The sequence below is a fragment of the Aquarana catesbeiana genome, linkage group LG02, assembly GCF_042186555.1.
Source record: "Aquarana catesbeiana isolate 2022-GZ linkage group LG02, ASM4218655v1, whole genome shotgun sequence".
Classification (NCBI taxonomy): domain Eukaryota; kingdom Metazoa; phylum Chordata; class Amphibia; order Anura; family Ranidae; genus Aquarana; species Aquarana catesbeiana.
In genome coordinates this window covers 729,551,342-729,573,537 of record NC_133325.1, presented here as the reverse complement: position 1 = coordinate 729,573,537, position 22,196 = coordinate 729,551,342, and the positions used below count along the sequence as shown (strand labels likewise).

The window sequence follows — 22,196 nt, the reverse complement described above, 5'->3', positions numbered from 1 at the left end:
CTCCTTCATACGCCTTGTTGGTGTGGATAAAGGAATTGTTTGTTTTTTGTTTTTTTTTATCAGTTAGCCTGTGTATAGCCAGCTATAGTGAGAATTCTGAAATGATTGGTGGAGTGCAAATAAAAATATACATTATAATTTAAAGTCAGAGGATTGATCCATTTACTTGCCCCTGCATTTTCCGATATGGCTCAATAGAGAGTATGATGTTTGTGTATATATTTATCTATTATGGGTATTTATATAGCGACAACAAATTACGCAGTGCTTTACATATACAGCCACGTCAGTGCCTGCCCTCAGGAGCTTACAATCTAAGGCAGTGGTCTGCAAACTGCGGCCCCGTGGTCAGATGTGGCCCTTTGCTAGCCTTTATCTGGCCCTTGAAGCATTATTCTTGCAACTGACCCCAACAATGGGGCATAATTCTTGCTACTGACACAAACAATAGGGCACTATTCTGCCCACTAACACCAATGGGGCACTATTCTGCCCACTGACACAAACAATGGGGAATAATTCCTCCCACTGACACCAATGATGGGCACTATTCCTCCCACTAGCACCAACAATGATGCATTGTTTATTCCCACTGGCCCCCCTAATGTTTGAACAACAGTAAACGGGCCCTTTGTTTAGAAAGTTTGGAGATCCCTAATCCAAGGGATTATATGAACTGCAGAAACGTGACCTGAAATTAAACACTTACACTTCCTGTGGCCACCTTCTCTTTATTCATTCTTGAAGCATTTGGCATCTCGAACACGGACCTGGTCAAGACATGGACACGTTTAGATCAGGTTTTCCATAAACTGGATAAAACTTGTTAAACTACTAAGAATCTCTGTTATACAACACAACAGCCTACCTAAAATATATCTTTACCCAGTATTGGTTTGTTTCTCTTCTATTATCCCTTCCATTTCCCTTCCATTTTGTGCCTTTTTAATTGTGACCCTTAGGCCTCATGCACACTGGATGTTTTTGGATGTTTTTACAGCAGCTGTTTTTGGCTTCAGATGTTTTTTCTACAGACAATAAACTCCCCCATCATGTTACCCTATGTGTCCATGCACACATCAGCACTCCCCATCATGTTATCAGCAGTTTTTGGCTGGGGCGTTTTTTGGCTTTAAAAAAAAACCCCAAAACGAGTGGGTTCTGAGAGGAGTTTATCAGCTGTAAAAATGCTCCAACGTCAAAAAACGCTGATAAACGCTCAAAAACATGGCTCACCAGCGGTTTTTGAAGTTTTTGATCCATTGTAAAAAAAAAAAAAAAAAAAAAACACGCTAAAAAAAATGCTAATGCGGAAAAGCGCTAAAAAACCGATATTACAAAAACATTGAAAAACTCACTGCAAAGCTACTGGTGTTTTTATAACGTTATTTTAACGTCCAGTGTGCATGAGGCCTTAAAGTGTTTTTGACTACTTCAATACTGGGCACTTTCACCCCCTTCCTGCACACGCCAATTTTCAGCTTTCAGAGCTGTCACACTTTGAATGACAATTGAGCGGTCATGCAACGCTGTACCAAATTTTTATAATTTTGTTCACACAAATAGAGATTTCTTTTGGTGGTATTTAATCACCATTGGGTTTTTATTTTTTGCTAAATAAATTAAAAAAGACCAAAAATTATAAAAAAAAATAGTATTTTTATAACAGCTTACCTGTAAAATCCTATTCTTGGAGTACATCACGGGACACAGAGCCATAGTAATAACTATATAGGCCACCTTTAGGTGACGGACACTGGCACGCCCCACGACAGGAAGTTCACTCCCCTCCCATTACTGGGAGTACCTCAGTTTTGTAGCCAAGCAATACACGTGTAACCAAAAGAGGGGAGGGACCTCTGTGTCCCATGATGTACTCCAAGAAAATGATTTTACAGGTAAGCTGTTATAAAAATCCTATTTTCTTTATCGTACATCACGGGACACGGAGCCATAGTAATAACTATATGGGATGAGCAATGCTATCTTAGGGGAGGGAGACAAAGGAAAAAAAAAAAAAAAAACAGGGTGCCATCAGACTTGAGGACCCTATACTGCAGCCTGCAGCACACTGCGTCCAAAGGCGATAACCTCATGCCTTTTTACATCCACCTGATAAAATCTAGTGAATGTATGGACTGAAGACCAAGTTGCGGCCTTGCCCATGAAGCACTAATAGCCCTGGTAGAGTGTGCCTTGATTTGAAAAGGTGGAATCTTCCTTTTCAGACTATAAGCTTGAACAATTACTTGCCGAATCCACTTGGAAATAGTAGCTTTCGCTGCTGCCTGTCCTTTCCTAGGACCTTCAGGCAGCACAAACAAAACATTCGTTTTTTGAATCTGAGCAGTCGCTTTCAAGTAGATTTTGACTGCTCTCACTACATCCAGGGAATGTAGTGACTTTCCTTCCGTAGAACAGGGTTCTGGAAAAAATTAAGGTAGAACAATATCCTGATTTAGATGAAAACCTAACACTACCTTCGGTAGAAAGTTAGGATGAGGACGCAATACTACCCTATCCTTGTAAATAATTAAATACGGCTCTTTATCAAAAGGACCAACGGAATATGTTGTATCGGCTCAAAAGGCTGTTTCTGTAATACCAAAATTGTAATGTAAAACCAAATTCAAGTCCCAAGGGTTCAGGGGTGGCCTAACCGGTGGATTAAGCTGCGTTACCCCCTGTAAAAAGTTACGGACCAAATGCGAAGCAAGTGGTCATTGAAACAATACTGATAAGGCCGAGACCTGACCTTTGATATTACTCAAGGCCAGCTTCATCTCTAACCCCATTTGCAGAAAAGCAAGGATTCTACTTATGACATACTTTCTGGGATGCCAACTTCTGTATTCACACCAGGAAACATATGCCTTCCAGATTCTATAATATATGGCTCTGGAGGCCTTACATTAATCAAGGTAGATACAACTGATCCTGACAGCCCACGCTTCCTCAGAATGTGGGTTTCAATACCCAAATGTTAAATTTAGCGCTTGTAAGGTAGGATGGAATACCGGACCTTGCGAGAGCAGGTCCGGATGTGGTGGAAGGGTCCATGGGTCCCCTACAGCCATCTTTATGATCTCTGCATACCAAGATCTTCTGGGCCACAAGAACTACCGACTTCCTTTCCTGCTTGATCCCGCGGAGAAATCGTGCAAGCAGCAGAATAGGAGGGAATGCATAAACCAGTGAAAACTCATCCCACGGGGTCACCAAGGCATCTGTCCCGCATGCTAGAGGATCCCTTGTTCTTGACACAAAGTTGTCGATCTTCTTGTTGAACCTGGACACGAATAGGTCTATGTCTGGGATCCCCCATCTCTGGCATATTGCCAGGAAGATATCGGGGGGAAGGGACCATCCCCCCAGGAACAACTACTGGCGACTCAAGTAGTCCACCTGCTAATTTTCTATTCCTGGAATAAAGACTGCTGATAGGCAAGGAACATGATTTTCTGCACAAGTTATGATATGGTTCACCTCTCTCTGGGCCGCAAGACTTCTTGTGCCCCCCAGGTGACTGATATAGGCCACTGCCATGGCATTGTTGGATTGGACCCTGACAGGACAATTCTGCAATCTGAATGTCCAGGCCCTCAGGAACAAGCGTGCTGCCCGAATCTCTAGAATATTGATGGGCAAGGTCCTTTCGGATCTGGACCACTTCCCCTGGGCATTCGCCTCCTCCAGGACTGCTCCCCAACCTGAAAGGCTGGCATCTGTTGTTACCACTTTCCATGTGACTGGTAAGGAGGATTTCCCCTTCTGCAGATTCTTGGTTAACCACCACCAACTGAGGCTCTGGCGCACCCTTGGAGATAAATGCATTGGGAGTTCTAAGGCTTGGAAATGTTTGTTCCAAGCAGATAGGATACTGTTTTGCAGCAGTCTCGAATGAAACGGAGCATAGGGAACGGCTTCGAACGAAGCCACCATCTTCCCTAACAACCTCATACAAAGGCAAATAGGAGGGTCCCTCTTTGTTCTGACTACCTGAACCAGCTCTGTTATGGCGCTGATCTTTGCTTGTGGCAAAAATACTCTTTTCTGGTCTGTATCTATGATCAGACCCAAGTATTCTAGCCTTTTTAATGGTTTTAATGAAGACTTCTCTAGGTTGAGAACCCAACCTAGGTTTTCCAGGTAGTTGACTGTGGTGACTACGCTCTTGCCTAAGCGGGCTACTGACCTGTCTATCAAGAGCAGGTCGTCTAGGTATGCAATAACTGTTGAACCTTGAGCCCTTAGTCTGGCCAGAGGAGGGGCCAGAACTTCTGTGAACACCTGGGGTGCAGTGGCTAGACCAAAAGGCAAAGCTACGAACTGAAAATTGAGTTTTTCTACCTCGAAACGTAGACATTTCTGATGAGCAGGGAAAATGGGCACATGCAGGTATGCATCCTTGATATCGATTGATGCCAGAAGCTCTCCTTCTTGCAGGATGGAGACTACTGACTTGATTGATTCCATGCGAAACGAACAGATATTTAGGAATCGGTTCAGATCCTTGAGATCTAGAATGGGTCTGACATCCCCATTTGTTTTTGGCACCATGAAGAGGTTTGAATAAAACCCCAACCCCTGCTCTTCCATGGGAACCTCCATGATCATTCTTTGAGACAAGAGCCGGTCTAATGCTTGAAAGAGAGACTTCTTTTTCTCTGGATCTTTGGTGACATTTGACCTCAGAAAACTAGGAGACAGAAACTCCCGGAACTCTAGTTTGTAACCCAGAGCTACTGTGGAGAGCACCCATCTGTCCTGAAATTCTTCCTGCCAGACCCTTGAGAACTGCAGAAGTCTTTCTTTCCCTCCCTCCCCCACTCGTGCGAGCGGGGGCGCCCCTTCATAAAGAGGCCTTAGCATTCTGCTTGGTAGGTTTCCTTCCCCAGGACTTCTTCTGTCCCTGAGGTTTACCTGATTGAACCTGGCAGAGGCCATCGCAACTGCCTAGAGGCTGACCCTGGAGAAGGAGCCCATTTAAATGGACGTTTAATTCCTTTTCTTAATTGGCAAAAGGGTACTTTTTCCACATGAAATTTTCTGGATGTATTTATCCAAATCCTCTCCAAACAGCCGTTCACCATGAAAAGGAAAACCAGCCAGGAATTTTTTACATGGCGCGTCAGCTGACCAATTCAACCATAAGATCCTACGCATATGCACCAGCCCAAGCGTAAGGCGTGAAGCCTGAAGAAAGAAATCTCTAATAGCGTCAATAGCAAAACATAATGCCCCTGGTAACTCAGCTAAATCCCGTGCCTGTTGATCAGGGATGACCTTGAGCACCTGTGTCAACTGGTCCTTAAGGGCTTGACATAAACCTATTGCTGCCACTGCAGGTTGAATCACTGAATCTGCCAAAGAAAATGAGTTTTTTAACAGGAATTTCAAACTTTTATCGGTTGAATCCTTAAGCATTTGAGCATTGTCTACTGGACACGTTAAATTTTTATTCACAGCGGAAATAGCCACGTCAACTGCCGGTATACTCTACATTTTTGTGAATTTTTCCTCCATAGGATAAAGTGTGGAGAACTTTTTAGCAGGGAGAAAAAGCTTATCTGGGTGATCCCACTCAGAATACATAAGCTGTTCCAGCAATGGATGGACAGGAAAAGTGGGTTTCTCAGCTGACTCATTTAAGGGTAGCTTAAATGTGGAGCGAACCATTTCTGTAAGCGATTTTACCAGCAATTTTTCAGATTGTGAAGTTGAAAAAGGTTCTTTCCAGATTGATTCCTCGGAGGAGGGGTCATCAGCCACCTCACGGTCCCCTGAGGGGGCCGCATCCTCCCCCGCCCACCAATCCTGTGCTTGAGGGTCCTGGGCGGTAGAAGGGGACCTATCACGTTTTCTCTCATGCTGGGAAGATGCGATTAAAGCTGTTAATCTTTCCTCCAACCCCACCAAGGGCGAGGAGAAAACATCCTCAGTAATGTAGACAGGGGCTGAAGTGTTGGAAACAGTTGCAACATTTGACAAACCCGATGGCTCACCCTGATCAGCTATCCCTGGATCTTCAGGGGGGGACGGCATTGCTGAGGTGAGACTAAGGTCCTCAGAGCCTGAGGGAGATACCTTTGGTCCCCTCTTTGAGGAATTTGTACGTCCCCTTCTGGAATGCATAGTCCTAAGCACAAATGCAGAGGTACTTACAAGGAAAAACACACCCACTGCTGAGCAATAGTTCAGTAAATGTTACTGCTATTAAACGCTCGGCCTGCTGCAGAGTAACTGTGCCTTGGGGAATGAGTGTGTCCCACACTCACATGCCCAAGTGTGCTTCTGTGTCTCTCCGTTAGTCCATATGAGACAGACAATGGAGTTCTTATAAGCTAATCCGCCCTGTGCTGTGACGCCCGCTTAAGCCATGCCCCCTTACTTCCTCACAATGCCTCCCCTCCCCTTTTAAAAAAATAGAAATAAAAAAAAATAAGTGATTCCCGCCCACACGCGGGAGGGAGAGACACACAGGGCATTGTTCCTGTACTTGTCACACGCACACCACACTGATCTATGATTCCCCCTGTGTGTGCCTGGACACCCAGCGCTTTCCTGTCCTGGTGCAGTGAGAGGGGCTGTCTTAATGTACAGGCACCTCTAGGAACTGCCCAGGGGTCCTAGGTGCATGAAGGGGTCTTGAAGTTTCCTCCCAGTCACTGTACTGCCAACACTTCCCCTTGCTGTGCATGTCAGGTCACCTTGTCTCTTATATCTCCAGACTCCAGCTGTCTCTCCTGATCAATCCTCTCTGCTGGTCACACTGCTTCCCTCTCAGGTCCTTGCTAACCCTCGCTACCTTCTCCCAGCCAGCCGGTTTGCCAACATTTATCAGCCATGCTAATTTAGCCTCTTCCCGGCTGACTGGGATTCTCTTCCTGACACCTTCCCAACAATAGTCCCTCACTAGTTCCCTCACTCCCCTCCCAGTCTTCTTCTCTGGAGGCACTTCACCTTCACACAGGTGTGTGCCCCTCCCCCCCCATACACAAACATTGCAAATGGCCAGAATCCATCCCTCTCCAGCCCCTTCACCTCCATCTATTTGCCTCTCTTCCCCCCTTCCCTCATGCCAGCACAAATCCTCCTCCTTCTGTATCCCTATACAGACCAGGATCCCACAGTTTCACTCCAGTTCTCCTCTACCCACCCCCCCATCTCTTACCCACTGAACCACCCCCCCCACCCCATTTTTTTCAGGGGCTAAGGAAGAACCCCGAGGTGGAGCAGCTTATCCCTGCTGCTGCATGTGTGGGTGGGATGTGCACTGTGCCAATCACATGGGATGATTAGGAGAGGAGGATCAGCAGGGATTGGCGCAATACACATCCCAACCACACAAGCAGCAGCAGTAATAAGATGCTCCACCTTGGGGTTCTCCCCCTCTGCAAAGTGCCGGAAGAGAGCCAGAAACTCTGCAGGGGAAGGTAGAGGGGAGATGTCATTCCAGTTTTCATTTAGCCCAGTGAAAGCCTGCCAGAATAGGTGGAATCTGTAACAGCAACTTCCCTGAGCAGCTCTGCTTGAGGAGACCATATCTTTAGTATACATTACTGCCCCTATACTGTACTCTCCTGCCCCCTGTATTGTGTCTGCTTACCCTCCCCCTGTACTGTGCCCTCCTACTCCCCCCTGTACTGTACCTCCCACCCCTGGACTGTACCCTCCTAACCACTATACTGTGCCCTTCTGCCCCCCCCCCGTACTGTGCCCACTTTCTCCCCCTGTACTGTACCCTCCTGCCCCCCCCATATTGTGCCCCTACCCCTGCACTGTACCCTCCTGCCCCCCATACTGTGCCCCTACACCTGTACTGTGCCCACTTGCTCCCCCTGTACTGTACCCTTCTAACCACTGTTCTGTGTCCTCCTGCCCCCCCTATACTGTACCTTTCTGCCCCCTCTGTACTGTGCCCTCCTGCTGCCCCATACTGTACCTTCCTGCCCCTGTACTGTTCACCCCTGTATTGTACCCCCCTAACCGATGTACTGTGCCCTCCTGCACACCGCACCCCACCTCCCCCATCCTGTAGTGTACCCTCCTGGTCCACCTGTAATTTGGAAGTTTCCTTGTGTTTGTGTCTTCTAATAACGATTGTCATGTATTTTTAGTTAAAATATTGTTTTTATTTTGTTTTATTTTTTTTTGGGGGGGGGGGGGGGGGCTGTCAGGTAGGCTGTATGGGGCCCCTTGATATCTAACAGCAGCCCTGGGTGTCACTATGGGGGGACGGGGGGTGCAGTCCACCAGTGAATACAAGCTGCCACACTGTGACATGAGAGAGGGGAGCTGAGGGATGTCAGCGTATCTCCCCTGCTCGCCCCCCTTTCTCCTGTCAGCAGTGAAAAAAGAGCAGCTCTCATCTTGTTCACTCAGCTTGGTGCCCGGTTTGCTTCCCTCCCCATTGGCCACAGCGGAGGGCCATTCAGAAGAGGCGAGTGGAGCATCATGGGACATGTAGTCCCGGCAACATTGTCAGCCCCATTATTGTCCACAGGCAGCAGACTTCAGCCTCCAGCATGCACTCTCCTGGGGAAAGATTTTGAGCCTAAAACCCAGGAAGAAGCTGTGTGAGTGAGTGCTACAGGAAAAAGAGAGGACTATGCTGGGGGAAGCCATAGAGAGCACCACACTGTACCCGCACCACCAGAGGGAGAGCACCATGCTGTACCCACACCAGAGAGAGAGAGTGCCACGCTGTACCAGCTCCACCAGAGAGAGAGCCACGATGCTGCCTAGCACCACCAGAGAGAGAGACCCACGCTGCTGCCTAGCATCACCAGAGAGAGAGCTACGCTGCTGCCCAGTACCACCAGAGAGAAAAAGACTGAGCCACTGCCAGGGTACAGACATGCTACATTACTGACCAGAGTCACCCTGGGCAACCTAGAGTGAGCGAACGTCCAGCCAGAGGGATCACTGTTGCAATTTCGCTGGGTCTGGTAAGAGGGCCTGTTGGTCATTATCCATTACTGCTCATAGGGACTGAGCAATTGGAAAGTGCATAACCTGCTATCCTCTAGGCCTTATTGACCACCGCAACATGTGCCAACAAGCTGCAATGCTGGACTGCTGGCCCAAAAATAGGAGGGGGGGTATATTCTGTTTTACCGCACCAGGTGACACCAACCCTAGTGATGCCACTGCTTGTGTGTGTGTCTCACACACCTCATGAGCTTTGGTCTGAAATGCCCGGCAGTGCTGTAACAAAGTCCTGTGAGATAGACGGAACACTGATCCAATTCAGTGAAAGTGAATCAGTGTGACTTGTATCATAGAAGCCACGAGCCAGTCTAGAAGGCGGGACTTTGTTACAGTGGCCGCCTGGGAGATTCAAACTCAAGCTCCGTGACAGCAGGAGATCATTGCCGCTCTGTGTGATCCAGGGGCACTGGTAGGCTGCAATTGGTGGGCACTGGTAGGCTGCATTTGATGCATTGATCTCTGCGGAAATTATCATTTCCGCAGTCTCTGACCATCTCTTGTATCATGTCTGCAGTCTCTGATCATCTCTTGTAATATGTTTGCAGTCTCTGATATCATGTCTTCAGTCTGTGACCATCTCCTGTACTATGTCTGGGGGCTCTTTCTAACAGATTCTCTAACAGAAGCCTTCTCTGTGTCCATTAGAGAGACCCCCTCCAGGTCCCATTAGTGTATGCTCTTTGTTTATTGTTAAGAGATCATGGGAGGATCCCAGGGTAACAAAGACTCCTTAGGGGAGCATGTTTGAGTCATTGCCATAGAAATATTTGTAAAGGGGAGGAGTTAGTAAGATGACCACGCCCATGTGGTGGCACCAGAAATATTTCTGCACCCAGGCGTCTGTGACCCTGGGATCGGCTATGTCCAAACCTCTTACCAGTGACCATGACAGATAGCTGGAGGAAGCCATGCCGCTGCTGCTGACACAGAGTGAAATCTGAAAGCATGGAAACAGGTACGTGCTCTTTACAGTGGTGACTTTAGGCATGACAACATTTACTGTATAGGAAAAAATCCAAAGAAAATGTTTTTTTTTTAATTCCTTACAAATCTCCACTTACCTCAGACATTCCAACCTGCAAAAACTCATTTCAGGGAGGTGGTAAACTCATTTCAGGGAGGTGGAGCTTCATGCCCACAACCAAGGTACCCCAGCGGAGTCCGTCCTTACATCAGGTGCCCCCAACGGAGTCCGAAGCCCTCGGGAGGCGCTTGCTGGTGTGCGGGTGCCGCCGCAGAAATGCGGGACTCTCCCGCACGTCGCGGGAGACTTGAGATGTCTGTTACTTTATCCCGTCGCAGGATTCTCTGGTACAACCCAATCTTCACCCATCAAGGCGGGCTCCGTTAAAAAACCTTCAAGGACTGGGGTCCCTTTTTATCGGGGTTCCACTGCCCTGGACCTGTATAGCACCCTGTCTGTAAGCTTTATGGCACTGCAATCTGACCAAAGCACTGAATCCCAGGGTCCAGCTCTCAAAGAGAAGCGTTACAGGCAAAACCTAATTTCTTCCACCACGAGGCCCAGGTACCAACCACTTTGTCCTCAATGGCACTTTGGATGGACGCAGTTGCAAAGGCTTACTCCAGGAATACTCCAGTGGAGCCTCTGCATAGCACAACTTTACTCGTGACCAACACCTAAGACACTGGTGAAAAAACTGAGGTACTCCCAGTAATGGGAGGGGTTATATAGGGAGTGAACTTCCTGTCTTCCTACATTGGGGCTGGGTGTTTACAGGGAAAGGAAAAATGCTCCCCTGCAGTGGGGCTGCCCCGGCACTGCAAGAGTTGCAGTAAATGCTCATTTATTTCTAAGGGACAACAAAAAGCAGTTTTACTTACCGGTTTCTCCACTCCCCCAGAAGTCAGTGCTCCCCTCTTCTCCCTTACATTCCAGTAGTGCACTGTCCCTCAGCATCCTCATGTCTACTGTAGGGCTATGGGCACTGCATTGGAATTGATGACATCAGAGGACCTGTGACTTCCAGAACATGGAGAACCGGAGGCTCTGGAGACCAGTCTTCAAGCCTGAAAGGAGCTTGCAGCAGAGGAGGATCAGGTAAGTTAGGCCCCTTTCACATGGCACGGATCTGCTCAGCAGACTCCACTAGCTCAGTGGGGGATCGATCCGTTGATCCCCGCTGAGCAGACGGATGACAGGCCTGTCTCCGCTCACTGTGCAGGGACGGACCTGTCAGAGCCCCGCTCTCCTCTATGGGAAGATCGGATGAAAAGGGACAGCATGGACGTCAGTGGATCTTGTCGGATCGGATGGCAGGCGGGTGTCAGTGGTAATCCACCCGCTCTGCTCTGCTCAGCAAGGAATCAGCAGAAAGATCCCCTACTGAACATAATGGAGTCCACCCCATGTGATAAGGGCCTTTACAGCAAAAACTGTTTTTTCCCTATTGGGATAAAGGTTTTACATAAATAAATAAAAGCTGATCAATTTGAGCACTCCTGCCAGTGTTAAAAGGTTTGTCTCATCCATGTAACTGCAAAAGAGAGCATGTTCTGATAAAAAAAAAAAAAAAAACAGACTTAATGGCTGGATCACCAGATAAAACTAAAAGAAACCCTAAAAAAAGGAAAATAATGTAGTCATCACACCAAAGAATTGGTAAGGTGCAATATAGTAAATGTTTTCTTCTGGGTTTACTACTGCTTTAGCTGTTTGTATCAAACTGTATTTTTACTTACATAATGGGGGTTATTTACGAAAGGCAAATCCACTTTGCACTGAAAGTGCACTTAGAAGTGCAGTCGCTGTAGATCTGAGGGGGACATGCAAGGTAAATAAACAGCATTTTAGCTTGTACGTGACTGGATGATAAAATCAGCAGAGCTTCCCCTCATTTTAAATCTTCCCTTCAGATCTACAGCGACTGCACTTCCAAGTGCACCTGTAGTGCAAAGTAGATTTGCCTTTCATAAATAACCCCGATTGTGTATCTATTTCTCTACATAAACTGCATTATCTTCCAGACGGAAGTCTTACCTGTCTTTTTGAGCCAGATTATCTGGGGCTCGTCTCTGATCGGTCTTGACATTTTTGGTTTCTTTTATAAGGTTCGCTAATAGAAAAGTAATTTTTGTTATAAATATGTATCTCGTTTAAAGCTCCAGCTAAAAACATCAAGATAAAAATAAATAGCTCATCAAAAATAAAACAACAAAACCAGCTTTGGCCACTTTCACACAGGGCGGAATCTGTTTTCATCTGGTTTGCTCAGCGGGGGATATGTCCACTGATCCCCTGCTGAGCAGAGTGGAGCAGGCAGATGACGGGTCTGTGTCTGCTCCGGACACGGACACAGCCCGCTCTGCGCTATGGGCAGTCAGATGTAATCGGAACAGCTGTCCATTTACACCCTTTGCCCTCTGATCCGGCCAGACGGAGAGGAATGTATCCCATTCGGTTTGTTTTTGCTGGATTGGATCAGATAGGGGGTAGCCGGGTGTAAATGGACACAAGTCCACTTACATCTGACTGCTCATAGAGGATAATAAAGGGTCCGATCGGGACCGCCTGAAAAACAGACCAGGGGACCCGATCAAACTGCTTGTGTGAAAGGGGCCTTATAAGATAGAAATGATTCAGCCTCAATCCAGTGTTTGTCCCAATAGTATTTTTTCTGATGCCTCATGTCTTCGGTCTTAAGGCCAGCATAATTTTCAAACCACTTCCCATGAGCCCAGGTCATCCTGGACCAGCCCATACCTGTGACTGAACAGTGAAAGGATAAGCAGCACAGTGATGAGCTCATATCTGTCTCTCTGCTCTCTCCTCCCATCGGAATGCTTCTTGCCAGTACATGAACTGATTGTCTCCTTGTTCCAATTCGTCCTCTCACACTTTTAATTCTAGTTTGCAATGGCTGATATCAACTTTTTTCTTTTGGGCTTAAAGCAGACCTAAACTCCACTATCCTTTACAGCCAGGGAAGCTGCCATCTTAGCCTCTGTTTGATTTGAGGCTAATGCCGTGTACACACGGGTGGACTTTTCGACCAGACTGGTCTGGCGGAACGAATCCATCGGACAAACGATTTTTTCGGTCAAAAATCAGACGGACTTTAGATTTAAAACATGTTTCAAATCTTTCTGACGGATTCGAGTCCGGTCAAAAAATCCGCTCGTCTGTATGCTAGTCCGACGGACGAAAACCCACGCTAGGGCAGCTATTGGCTAGTGGCTATCAACTTCCTTATTTTAGTCCTGTCGTACCGAAAAGTCCGCCCGTGTGTACACGGCATAAGACAGCAGCTTTCATGCCTATAAAGGATAGGAGGGTTTAATTTTGCTTTCAGGTGATTGCAAAGGCATAAGGTTTTTTTTCCTTAAAAGAGAAGAATGGGAATTTTATTTTATTTTAGATTAATACTTACCTATGTGGATGGAGCATCAGACCAATGCTCCAGCTGTCCCCCGCCGTCTCTGCACTGAGAACCAAGCCACCGAACATTGCCGATGGCTCGGTTTTCACAGATCCCAGAGAGGAGAGCTGCTGACTGTCAGCGTCTCTCCTCTCTGCTTCTCCACGCTGATTGGAGCGCTGAGCTGTGGAGGGGCAGGGAGTGGCCGTCTCATCTGGGGCAGATGATGGCTTATTAGCCGAAACGCGTCGGGTGGACATACATACCGTTTGTTGTTCTTTATACGCTTTTTTATGATCGGTACCATGTGAGTTTTATTTTTTATTAAAATAATTTTTTTTATATATAAAAGGTATCACGCTATGCAAGCATTTCATTTATCTTTGCATGGTTGGTGAAATATCGGATCCAAACCCTTATTTGGAGCACTTCCTACTAACTGTTGCCCGTGAAACGTTTTCATCAAGTTACCGTGGTCGTGCAAGCAGGCGCACCTTTCTAATCAGCTGGTTCAAAGCCTTTATGACTTGGGCGGCATACGCCTTCCCAAGTCATCGACATCTGGTAAGCCTCCTTGCGAATATTGGTGACGGCTTACTTACTATTCCAACTTCTTTCCAAATCATGTCTGTCAAATTGCTTCCGGATCTGTGGGATCATCCTCTTTAATTTCTGGACTCCTTCTTTACATCTGTTGACATCTTTTGGACTTTAGCACGATTTATTTTGTGTCCACACAGTGTTACACCTTTATCATTTTATTATTTTTTATATATATTTGATATTAGAGTCACTTATTTGTATAAGTTTAAATGTCTTATTTCTATTGCGCACATTCAGGACTATTAATATTTTTTTTTGTTTGTTTGACATATTTTTTCCACTATTAATTTAATGGTTATTTTTATGGTTTATAGCACTACACTTTATCTCCTACACTTGTCGCTTTGGTCTATAGCTGTGTTGGCTGCTATTTACACATTTTTTTGCACAGCGCTGTGATTTTTCCTCTTTTTTTTAAAGCAGAACTCCACCCAAAAGGGTATGCTCTGATGGTCTGCCTCCCCTCCACTGCCACATTAGGCACCTTGGGGGGGAGCAGGTACCCAGCTTTGACAGGTACCCGCTCTCACTTCTGGCTGAGTTCACTGCGGCGAAGTGAGACAGAAGTTTGGTCCCCCCTCCTCCCCCCAACAGCCAATCGATTCATAGAGCGCAGCGTGATTCGCGCATGCACAGTATGAAACTGGCTGTGAAGCCACAAAGGTTTCACTGCCTAGTTTCCCTTGGACGAGATGGCTTTGGTGAGGACACCGCTGGATGCCTGGACAGGTAAGTGCCCAAATAGTAAAAGTCAGATGCTACCGTATTTTTAGCTGCTGACTTTTGATTTTTTTGGGGGAGGCAGAGGCTCCTCTTTAATAACAAAAAAACTTTCCAATACGCTACGCATCTATATTAACACAGAATTCTTCATCACAACATGACAGTCACTACCTCTCTGCTCAGTATAGAGGTAGTGCAATGCCTTTTATATAATTATTCAATAAATTAAATAGTACTTGGCTCTACAGTATAATAATACAACAAACAAGACCAAGCTGAACATACAACCAGTAATAATTGTGCAAACATAGTAATGTAGGAACAAAGACATAACAGGTTTTACCACTATCTCAGCATTGACAGTCATGGCCAGTGTTTGCTTTATTTTTTAAAGCTAGATTGTTTACATTATCTTTTTATTCAATGTATTAGAGAGAAAAGTTTACATCAGATAATACACTATAATAGTTTACCTCTTACCTATTTAAGAGTGCTGCACCACTGAAGATGTATTGTCAATTCCCAACTTAAAAGCAGAACTAAATCCATGTCAACAACCTTTTTTTATTTCATTCCTCCCCCTTTCCCTCTTTCAGAAATGCTAAAACTTGTAATTCTATTTTCTACTTTTTTATTTCTTTTTGAACTGCAAAGCAGCATTTCTGGATTTCCAGCCTAGGCCGGACCCCAATACCTCCTGGGATAGCACAGCAATCCCAGGAGGTAGTGTGTTACTAAGCTGCTATTGTGCGGCATATGTTGCGCGACCACACAAATGCCACTCGCCAGTATAGTGGCAACCTGCCCTAACCGAGCAGTGCTTCTGTGTACGCACAGAAATACCACCCTGTGGGCGCATTTGTGCAGTCGGTCTCTAAATACCTTGAAAAAGTATTTATACCTTTTGAAATTTTCCACATTTTGTCATGTTACCAAAAATATAAATGTATTTTATTAGGATTTTATGTGATAGTGGCACATAATTGTGAATTGGATGGAAAATAAATGTTTTTTTTTACAAATAAATATGTGAAAAGTGTGACGTGCATTTGTATTCAGCCCCCCTGAGTCAATACTTTGTAGAACCTCCTTTCACTGCAATTACAGCTGCAAGTGTTTTTGGGGATGTCTCTACCAGCTTTGCACATCTAGAGAGTGAAAATTTTGCCCATTCTTCTTTGCAAAATAGCTCAAGCTCTGTCAGATTGTATGGAGAGTGTCTGTGAACAGCAATTTTCAAGTCTTGTCACAGATTCTCAATTGGATTTAGGTCTGGACTTTGACTGGGCCATTCTAACACCATTCTAACACATGAATATGAAACCATTCCATTGTAGCTCTGGCTGTATGTTTAGGGTCATTGTCCTGCTGGAAGGTGAACCTCCGCCCCAGTCTCAAGTCTTTTGCAGACTCTAATGCCGTGTACACACGATCGGACTTTTCGACTGGACAGGTCCGGCGGAACAAATCCGTCTGACAATCCGACCGTGTGTGGGCTTCATCGGACCTTTTCTGTCGAAAATCAGACGGACTTTAGATTTAGAATATGTTTAAAATCTTTCCGACAGACTCGAGTCCGATCGAAAAATCAGTTAGTCTGTATGCTAGTCCGACGGACAAAAAAACTACGCTAGGGCAGCTATTGGCTACTGGCTATCAACTTCTTATTCTAGTCCCTTCGTACGTCATCACACTCAAACGAACGGACTTCTAAATGGACTTTAGTTCGTTCGTGTGTGGGCAAGTCCAGTCGTTCGAAAGTCCGTTGTAACTCCGTCGAAAGTCCATCGGAAAGACCGTCAGACGTTTGATACTGAAAAGTCCGTTCGTGTGTAACGGCCTAACAGGTTTTCTTCTAAGATCGCCCTGTATTGGGCTCCATCCATCTTTCCATTAACTCTGACCAGCTTCCCTGTCCCTGCTGAAGAAACGCATCCCTACAACATGATGCTGCCACCACCATGTTTCACGGTGTGGGTGGTGTGTTCAGGGTGATGTGCAGTGTTAGTTTTCCACCACACATAGTGTTTTGCTTTTAGGCCAAAAAGTTCAATTTTGGTCTCATCTGACCAGAGCACCTTCTTCTACATGTTTGCTGTGCCCCCCACGTGGCTTCTCGCAAACTGCAAACGGGACTTCTTATGGCTTTCTTTCAACAATGACTTTCTTCTTGCCACTCTTCCATAAAGGTCAGATTTGTGAAGTGCACAACTAATAGTTGTCCTGTGGACAGATTCTACCACCTGAGCTCTGGATCTCTGCAGCACTTCCAGAGTTACCATACAGCCTTTTGGCTGCTTCTCTGATTAATGGTCTCCTTGCCCAGCCTGTCAGTTTAGGTGGACGGCCATGTCTTGGTAGGTTTGCAGTTGTGCCATACTCTTTCCATTTTCGGATGATGGATTGAACAGTGCTATGTGAGATGTTCAAAGCTTGGGATATTTTTTTATAACCTTACTCTGCTTTAAACTTCTCCACAACACTATCCCTGACCTGTCTGGTGTGTTCCTTGGCCTTCATGATGCTGTTTGTTCTCTAAGGTTCTCTAACAAACCTCTGAGGGCTTCACAGAACAGCTGTATTTATACTGAGATTAAATTACCTACAGGTGGACTTTATTTACTAATTAGGTGACTTCTGAAGGTAATTGGTTCCACTAGATTTTATTTAACAGTATTAGAGTAAAGGGGGCTGAATACAAATGCACGCCACACTTTTCAGATATTTATTTGTAAAAAAAAATTACCCGTATTTATCGGCGTATAACACGCACTTTTTTCCCCTTAAAATCAGGGGAAAATCGCGGGTGCGTGTTATACGCCGATCCCCTGCGATCCTGACCTGTCAGAACTAAAAAATCGCTGACCGCGATTTGAAAATGGCGCCGCCGGCGCCGAAATACACAGTGCCGGTGTCTTGCCGAATAAGTTCCTTCGGCGGATAGGTTCCCCCCTGTACTGCGCAGGCGCAGCGCCTGCGCAGTACGTACTACTGTCGGCCGCCAGAGATAGCCGAAGCTCAAACGCTTCAATCAGCTGTACACGGCGCCTGCGCTCTGGGTCCAGGTTCCTTCCCCACTATCCAAGTGGACCTAGAGGGGGAATCTAAAAGTGCCGAGCGCAGCGAGGCCGTGCCCGAAGCGTGGCGAGCGAAGCGAGCCCGCGAGGGGCCCTCTTACAGGCGCCGTGTACAGCTGATTTTCAGCTGTTCTGCTTCGGCTATTTCCGCCGGCTTCTACTGCGCATGCGCAGTAGAGGGGGGAACTAATCCACCGAGCGGAACTTTCTCGGCAGAACACCGGTCCTCGGCTCTTCTCGGCGGCTTTCGGTTTCACTCGAGCGCCGCCCGAACCTAGCCGAGTATACTCGGCTAGTTTCGGATAGCTCCGCTCACCGTCCGAGTGGAACTGAAAGTAAACGAGAGCCGCCGAGAAGAGCCGAGGACCGGCTCTGTGTATTTCGGCGCCATTTTCAAATCGCGGTCGGCGATTTTGAAGCTCAGAGGCTTCAGCAAGACTGCACTGGGGCAAGGCTGGACTGGGGCAAGGCTGGACTGGACACTGGGGAAGGCTGCACTGACATGGCTGCACTGACATGGCTGCACTAGCAAGGCTGCACTAGCAAGGCTGCACTGACAAGGCTGCACTGACATGGCTGCACTGACATGGCTGCACTGACATGGCTGCACTAGCAAGGCTGCACTGGCAAGGCTGCACTGACATGGCTGCACTGGGCAAGGCTGGACTGGGGCAAGGCTGCACTGAGAAGGCTGCAATGATGGGCATTTAAATGTAAGTTTTTTTCCCTTCAACTTCCCTCCTAAAAGTTTTTTTTCCTTAAAATTCCCTCCTAAATTGAGGTGCGTGTTATACGCCGATAAATACGGGTAAATCCATTTATCATTTTCCTTCCACTTCATAATTATGTGCCACTTTGTGTTGGTCTATCACATAAAATCCCCAGAAAATACAGTTACGTTTTTGGTTGTAACATGACAAAATGTGGAAAATGTTAAGGGGTACAAAACTTTGTTACTCAAAAATATAGAAATCTCTTAACCCATAAAAACATTCAGGTTGAGCATGTTGGCCGTTTCTTCCCGTTTCTTCCCCAGGTGCTTGCTTTCTTCTTCTTTGTGCAATGTATATGCTATTTAGATTTTTTTTGTTTTTATTTGTATCGATATATAATTGAATTAATTATTGTCATTTACATTTGTATTGTGGGTTAGTCTGACTATATATTATATTTCACAATTTTGATTAAAATTGAATTAGTACTTTATTTATGGCCGGTGTTCAATATTTAGACAGATTTTACCCTTGCTTGGGGTTAATCATATGCCATTAAGGTAAAATATTTGAGAGATACATGGGTTTCTGGGTTAAGAAATGTATAAATGCAATAATTAAGCTTTTGACTTTGATAAATTTCAGTTGGTGCAGCAATCTCGTTTGGTAATGAAATAAATATCTAGGCAGAGCTATCCAGGGGCCACCTTCTCTATACTGTATCCTCCCCAAAGCCCATGCAAACACCATGTCTGCACACATGCGCACAGATAGCAGGTTTGAGACCCTTTCTTCTCTACCCCCTTGATCCCTATCCATGTTAACCCCTTCATGCTTGGAGTTTTAAGAGGGGTCTTGCTTTCTACATGTAACTACAGGTTAAGTCTCCGTAGGTCCAACTGAACACCTGGGGCCCATGGAACATGGGGGCTCAGGTCACCTGACATGTGTTCCATTGAGGGGTTTGTCCTTTACCACCAGAAAGGTGACCCCCTTCCCTTAACCCCCATCAGCTCCTAGGCCAATCAGGCTTGCACTCACTGTATAAAGATACAATTTTGCCAGGTATTGGCTGTACACCTTAAACCAACCACTTGTTTGATCCCACACATTACGTTTTAGGCTTCCTTCACACTAGTGCAGTGGTCATCAATCCTGTTCTCAGGGACCACTAACAGGCCAGGTTTGCAAGATAACAGAATTACATCCCAGGTGATATCATTTGCTACTCAGTGATTGCAGTATTCTAGTCTGCATTTCCCCAACGTAATACATAAAACCTGGCCTGTTAGTGGGCCCTGAGGACAGGGATGATGACCACTGCTCTAGTGCAATTTCAGATGTGACTGGAGTCACGCAGAATCACATGATAATGGAAATCACATTGCTTCCTGTACTACTTTGGTGTGCTTACAGTGAGATTTTGGTGCCATAGAATATACAAACCCAAACAAAGTTACACAACATAATTTAAACTGAAAATAGGATCAAAAATGTATCACAGCAATTAGAATCTAGCCTTATTCATCACATTGCACTACACAAAGGCCGATTTCTGCCATGACCTTTGTTTTAAATAGTCCATAGTAATAGTATAGGTACAGTTCCCATAATATATAAAAAAGGACAACATCCAAACGGTCCACTGAAATGGTAAGCAGTCCCAAACAATGTTGATTCTCCAACATTGGGGGACATTGCAGTTACCATTACATTTCCTCAACTTCTTTGAGGCTAGGCCTCTCCTCCAATGGGAGAACCTGAAAACAGCCCTTCTACTACATCCTGGGTTTTCTCCTGGTCCAACCAACCACTAAGTCCCTCCCATTTTCTAAAAACCTCTCTCTCCACCTACAAGGTGGGTTTCACAATGAAAGGGAAGTACCCCCTTCCTAAAAATATAGTAACACCATGTGTATCTAGCTACCTCATCAGAATTTCTATCTGCTTTCATTTTTTTGTACTTCATAAAGCTTTATCATTCAAACCGGTCACAATTACATTATTGGATGCCTGGCATATAGTGTGTATTCATAGTTGCAACTTAGAAAATATACACTGGGACCGTATGTATGTACTGTACATTATATTGTCAAAAGTATTGTGTCGCCTGCCTTTACACACACATGAACTTTAATGGCATCCCAGTCTTAGTCCATAGAGTTCAGTATTGAGTTGGTCCACCCTTTGCAGCTATAAACAGCTTTAGCTCTTCTGGGAAGGCTGTCCACAAGGTTTAGGAGTGTATTTATAGGAATGTTTGACCATTATTCCAGAAACGCATTTGTGAGTTCAGGCACTGATGTGGACGAGAAGGTCTGGCTCGCAATCTCGGCTCTAATTCATCCCAAAGGTGTTCTAATGGGTTGAGGTCAGGACTCTGTGCAGGTCAATCAAGTTCCTCCACCCCAAACTCGCTCATTTATGTCTTTATGGACCTTGCTTTGTGTACTGGTCTAAATCATTTGGTATAGGGGGGATTATGGTGTGGGGTTGTTTTTCAGGGGTTGGGCTTGGCCCCTTAGTTCCAGTGAAGGGAACACTTAAGACATCAGCATACCAAGACATTTTGGACAATTTCATGCTCCCAACTTTGGTGGGCCCTTCCTGTTCCAACATGACTGTGCACCAGTGCACAAAGCAAGGTCCATAAAGTCATGGCGTGAGTTTGGGGTGGAAGAACTTGACTGGCCTGCAGAGTCCTGATCTCAACCCGATAAAAAACCTTTAGGATGAATTAGAATGGAGACAGTTCTTGTCCAACATCACTGCCTGACCTCACAAATGTGCTTCTGGAAGAATGGTCAAACATTCCCATAGACACACTCCTAAACCTTGTGGACAGCCTTCCCAGAAGAGTTGAAGCTGTTATAGCTGCAAAGGGTGGGACAACTCAATATTGAACCCTATGGACTTATGCCCCGTACACACGGTCGGACTTTGTTCGGACATTCTGACAACAAAATCCATGGATTTTTTCCGACGGATGTTGGCTCAAACTTGTCTTGCATACACACGGTCACACAAAGTTGTCGGAAAATCCGATCGTTCTAAACGCGGTGACGTAAAACACGTACGTCGGGACTAAAAACGGGGCAGTAGCCAATAGCTTTCATCCCTTTATTTATTCTGAGCATGCGTGGCACATTGTCCGTCGGATTTGTGTACACACGATCGGAATTTCCGACAACGGATTTTGTTGTCGGAAAATTTTATAGCCTGCTCTAAAACTTTGTGTGTCGGAAAATCCGATGGAAAATGTGTGATGGAGCCCACACACGGTCGGAATTTCCAACAACAAGGTCCTATCACACATTTTCCGTCGGAAAATCCGACCGTGTGTACAGGGCATAAGACTGGGATGTCATTAAAGTTCATGTGCATGTAAAGGCAGATGTCCCAATACTTTGGACAACATAGATACATAGTTACATAAATTGATCTTTGCCAGATAAAAATATATATCTGTACTTACAGGGTTTTTCATTTAGATTCTCCTGTGCCCCAGAGGTTTGGATTAAGTCTGCTAAGTCCTGCCGTTTTGAGATCAGGTCTGTATAATTGCCAGCCTGAGTTATCCTGCCATCTTCCATGACAATAATGACGTCCACTAGAGGAAGAACGGTGAGGCTGTGTGTCACCAGGATCCTTGTCTATAGAAAGATATTAGCTTCCAGTTAGCATTTAATACAAAGGAACACTGCAAC

The 22,196-nt window shown here is 45.7% G+C and overlaps 1 protein-coding gene across 2 annotated transcripts in view; it reads right to left on the bottom strand.

The window, feature by feature from the left end:
- The window catches only part of LOC141129186 (multidrug resistance-associated protein 1-like), a 119,878-nt gene that overhangs the window by 29,682 nt on the left and 68,000 nt on the right, over positions 1 to 22,196 (bottom strand). For both annotated transcript variants that reach the window (XM_073617051.1, XM_073617050.1), the window contains exons 15-17: positions 21,965 to 22,142; positions 11,996 to 12,071; positions 710 to 770 (exon numbers count right to left, since the gene is read on the bottom strand). In XM_073617051.1, coding sequence (XP_073473152.1) covers positions 710 to 770; positions 11,996 to 12,071; positions 21,965 to 22,142 — 315 coding nt within the window. The remainder of the gene's footprint in view (positions 1 to 709; positions 771 to 11,995; positions 12,072 to 21,964; positions 22,143 to 22,196) is intronic.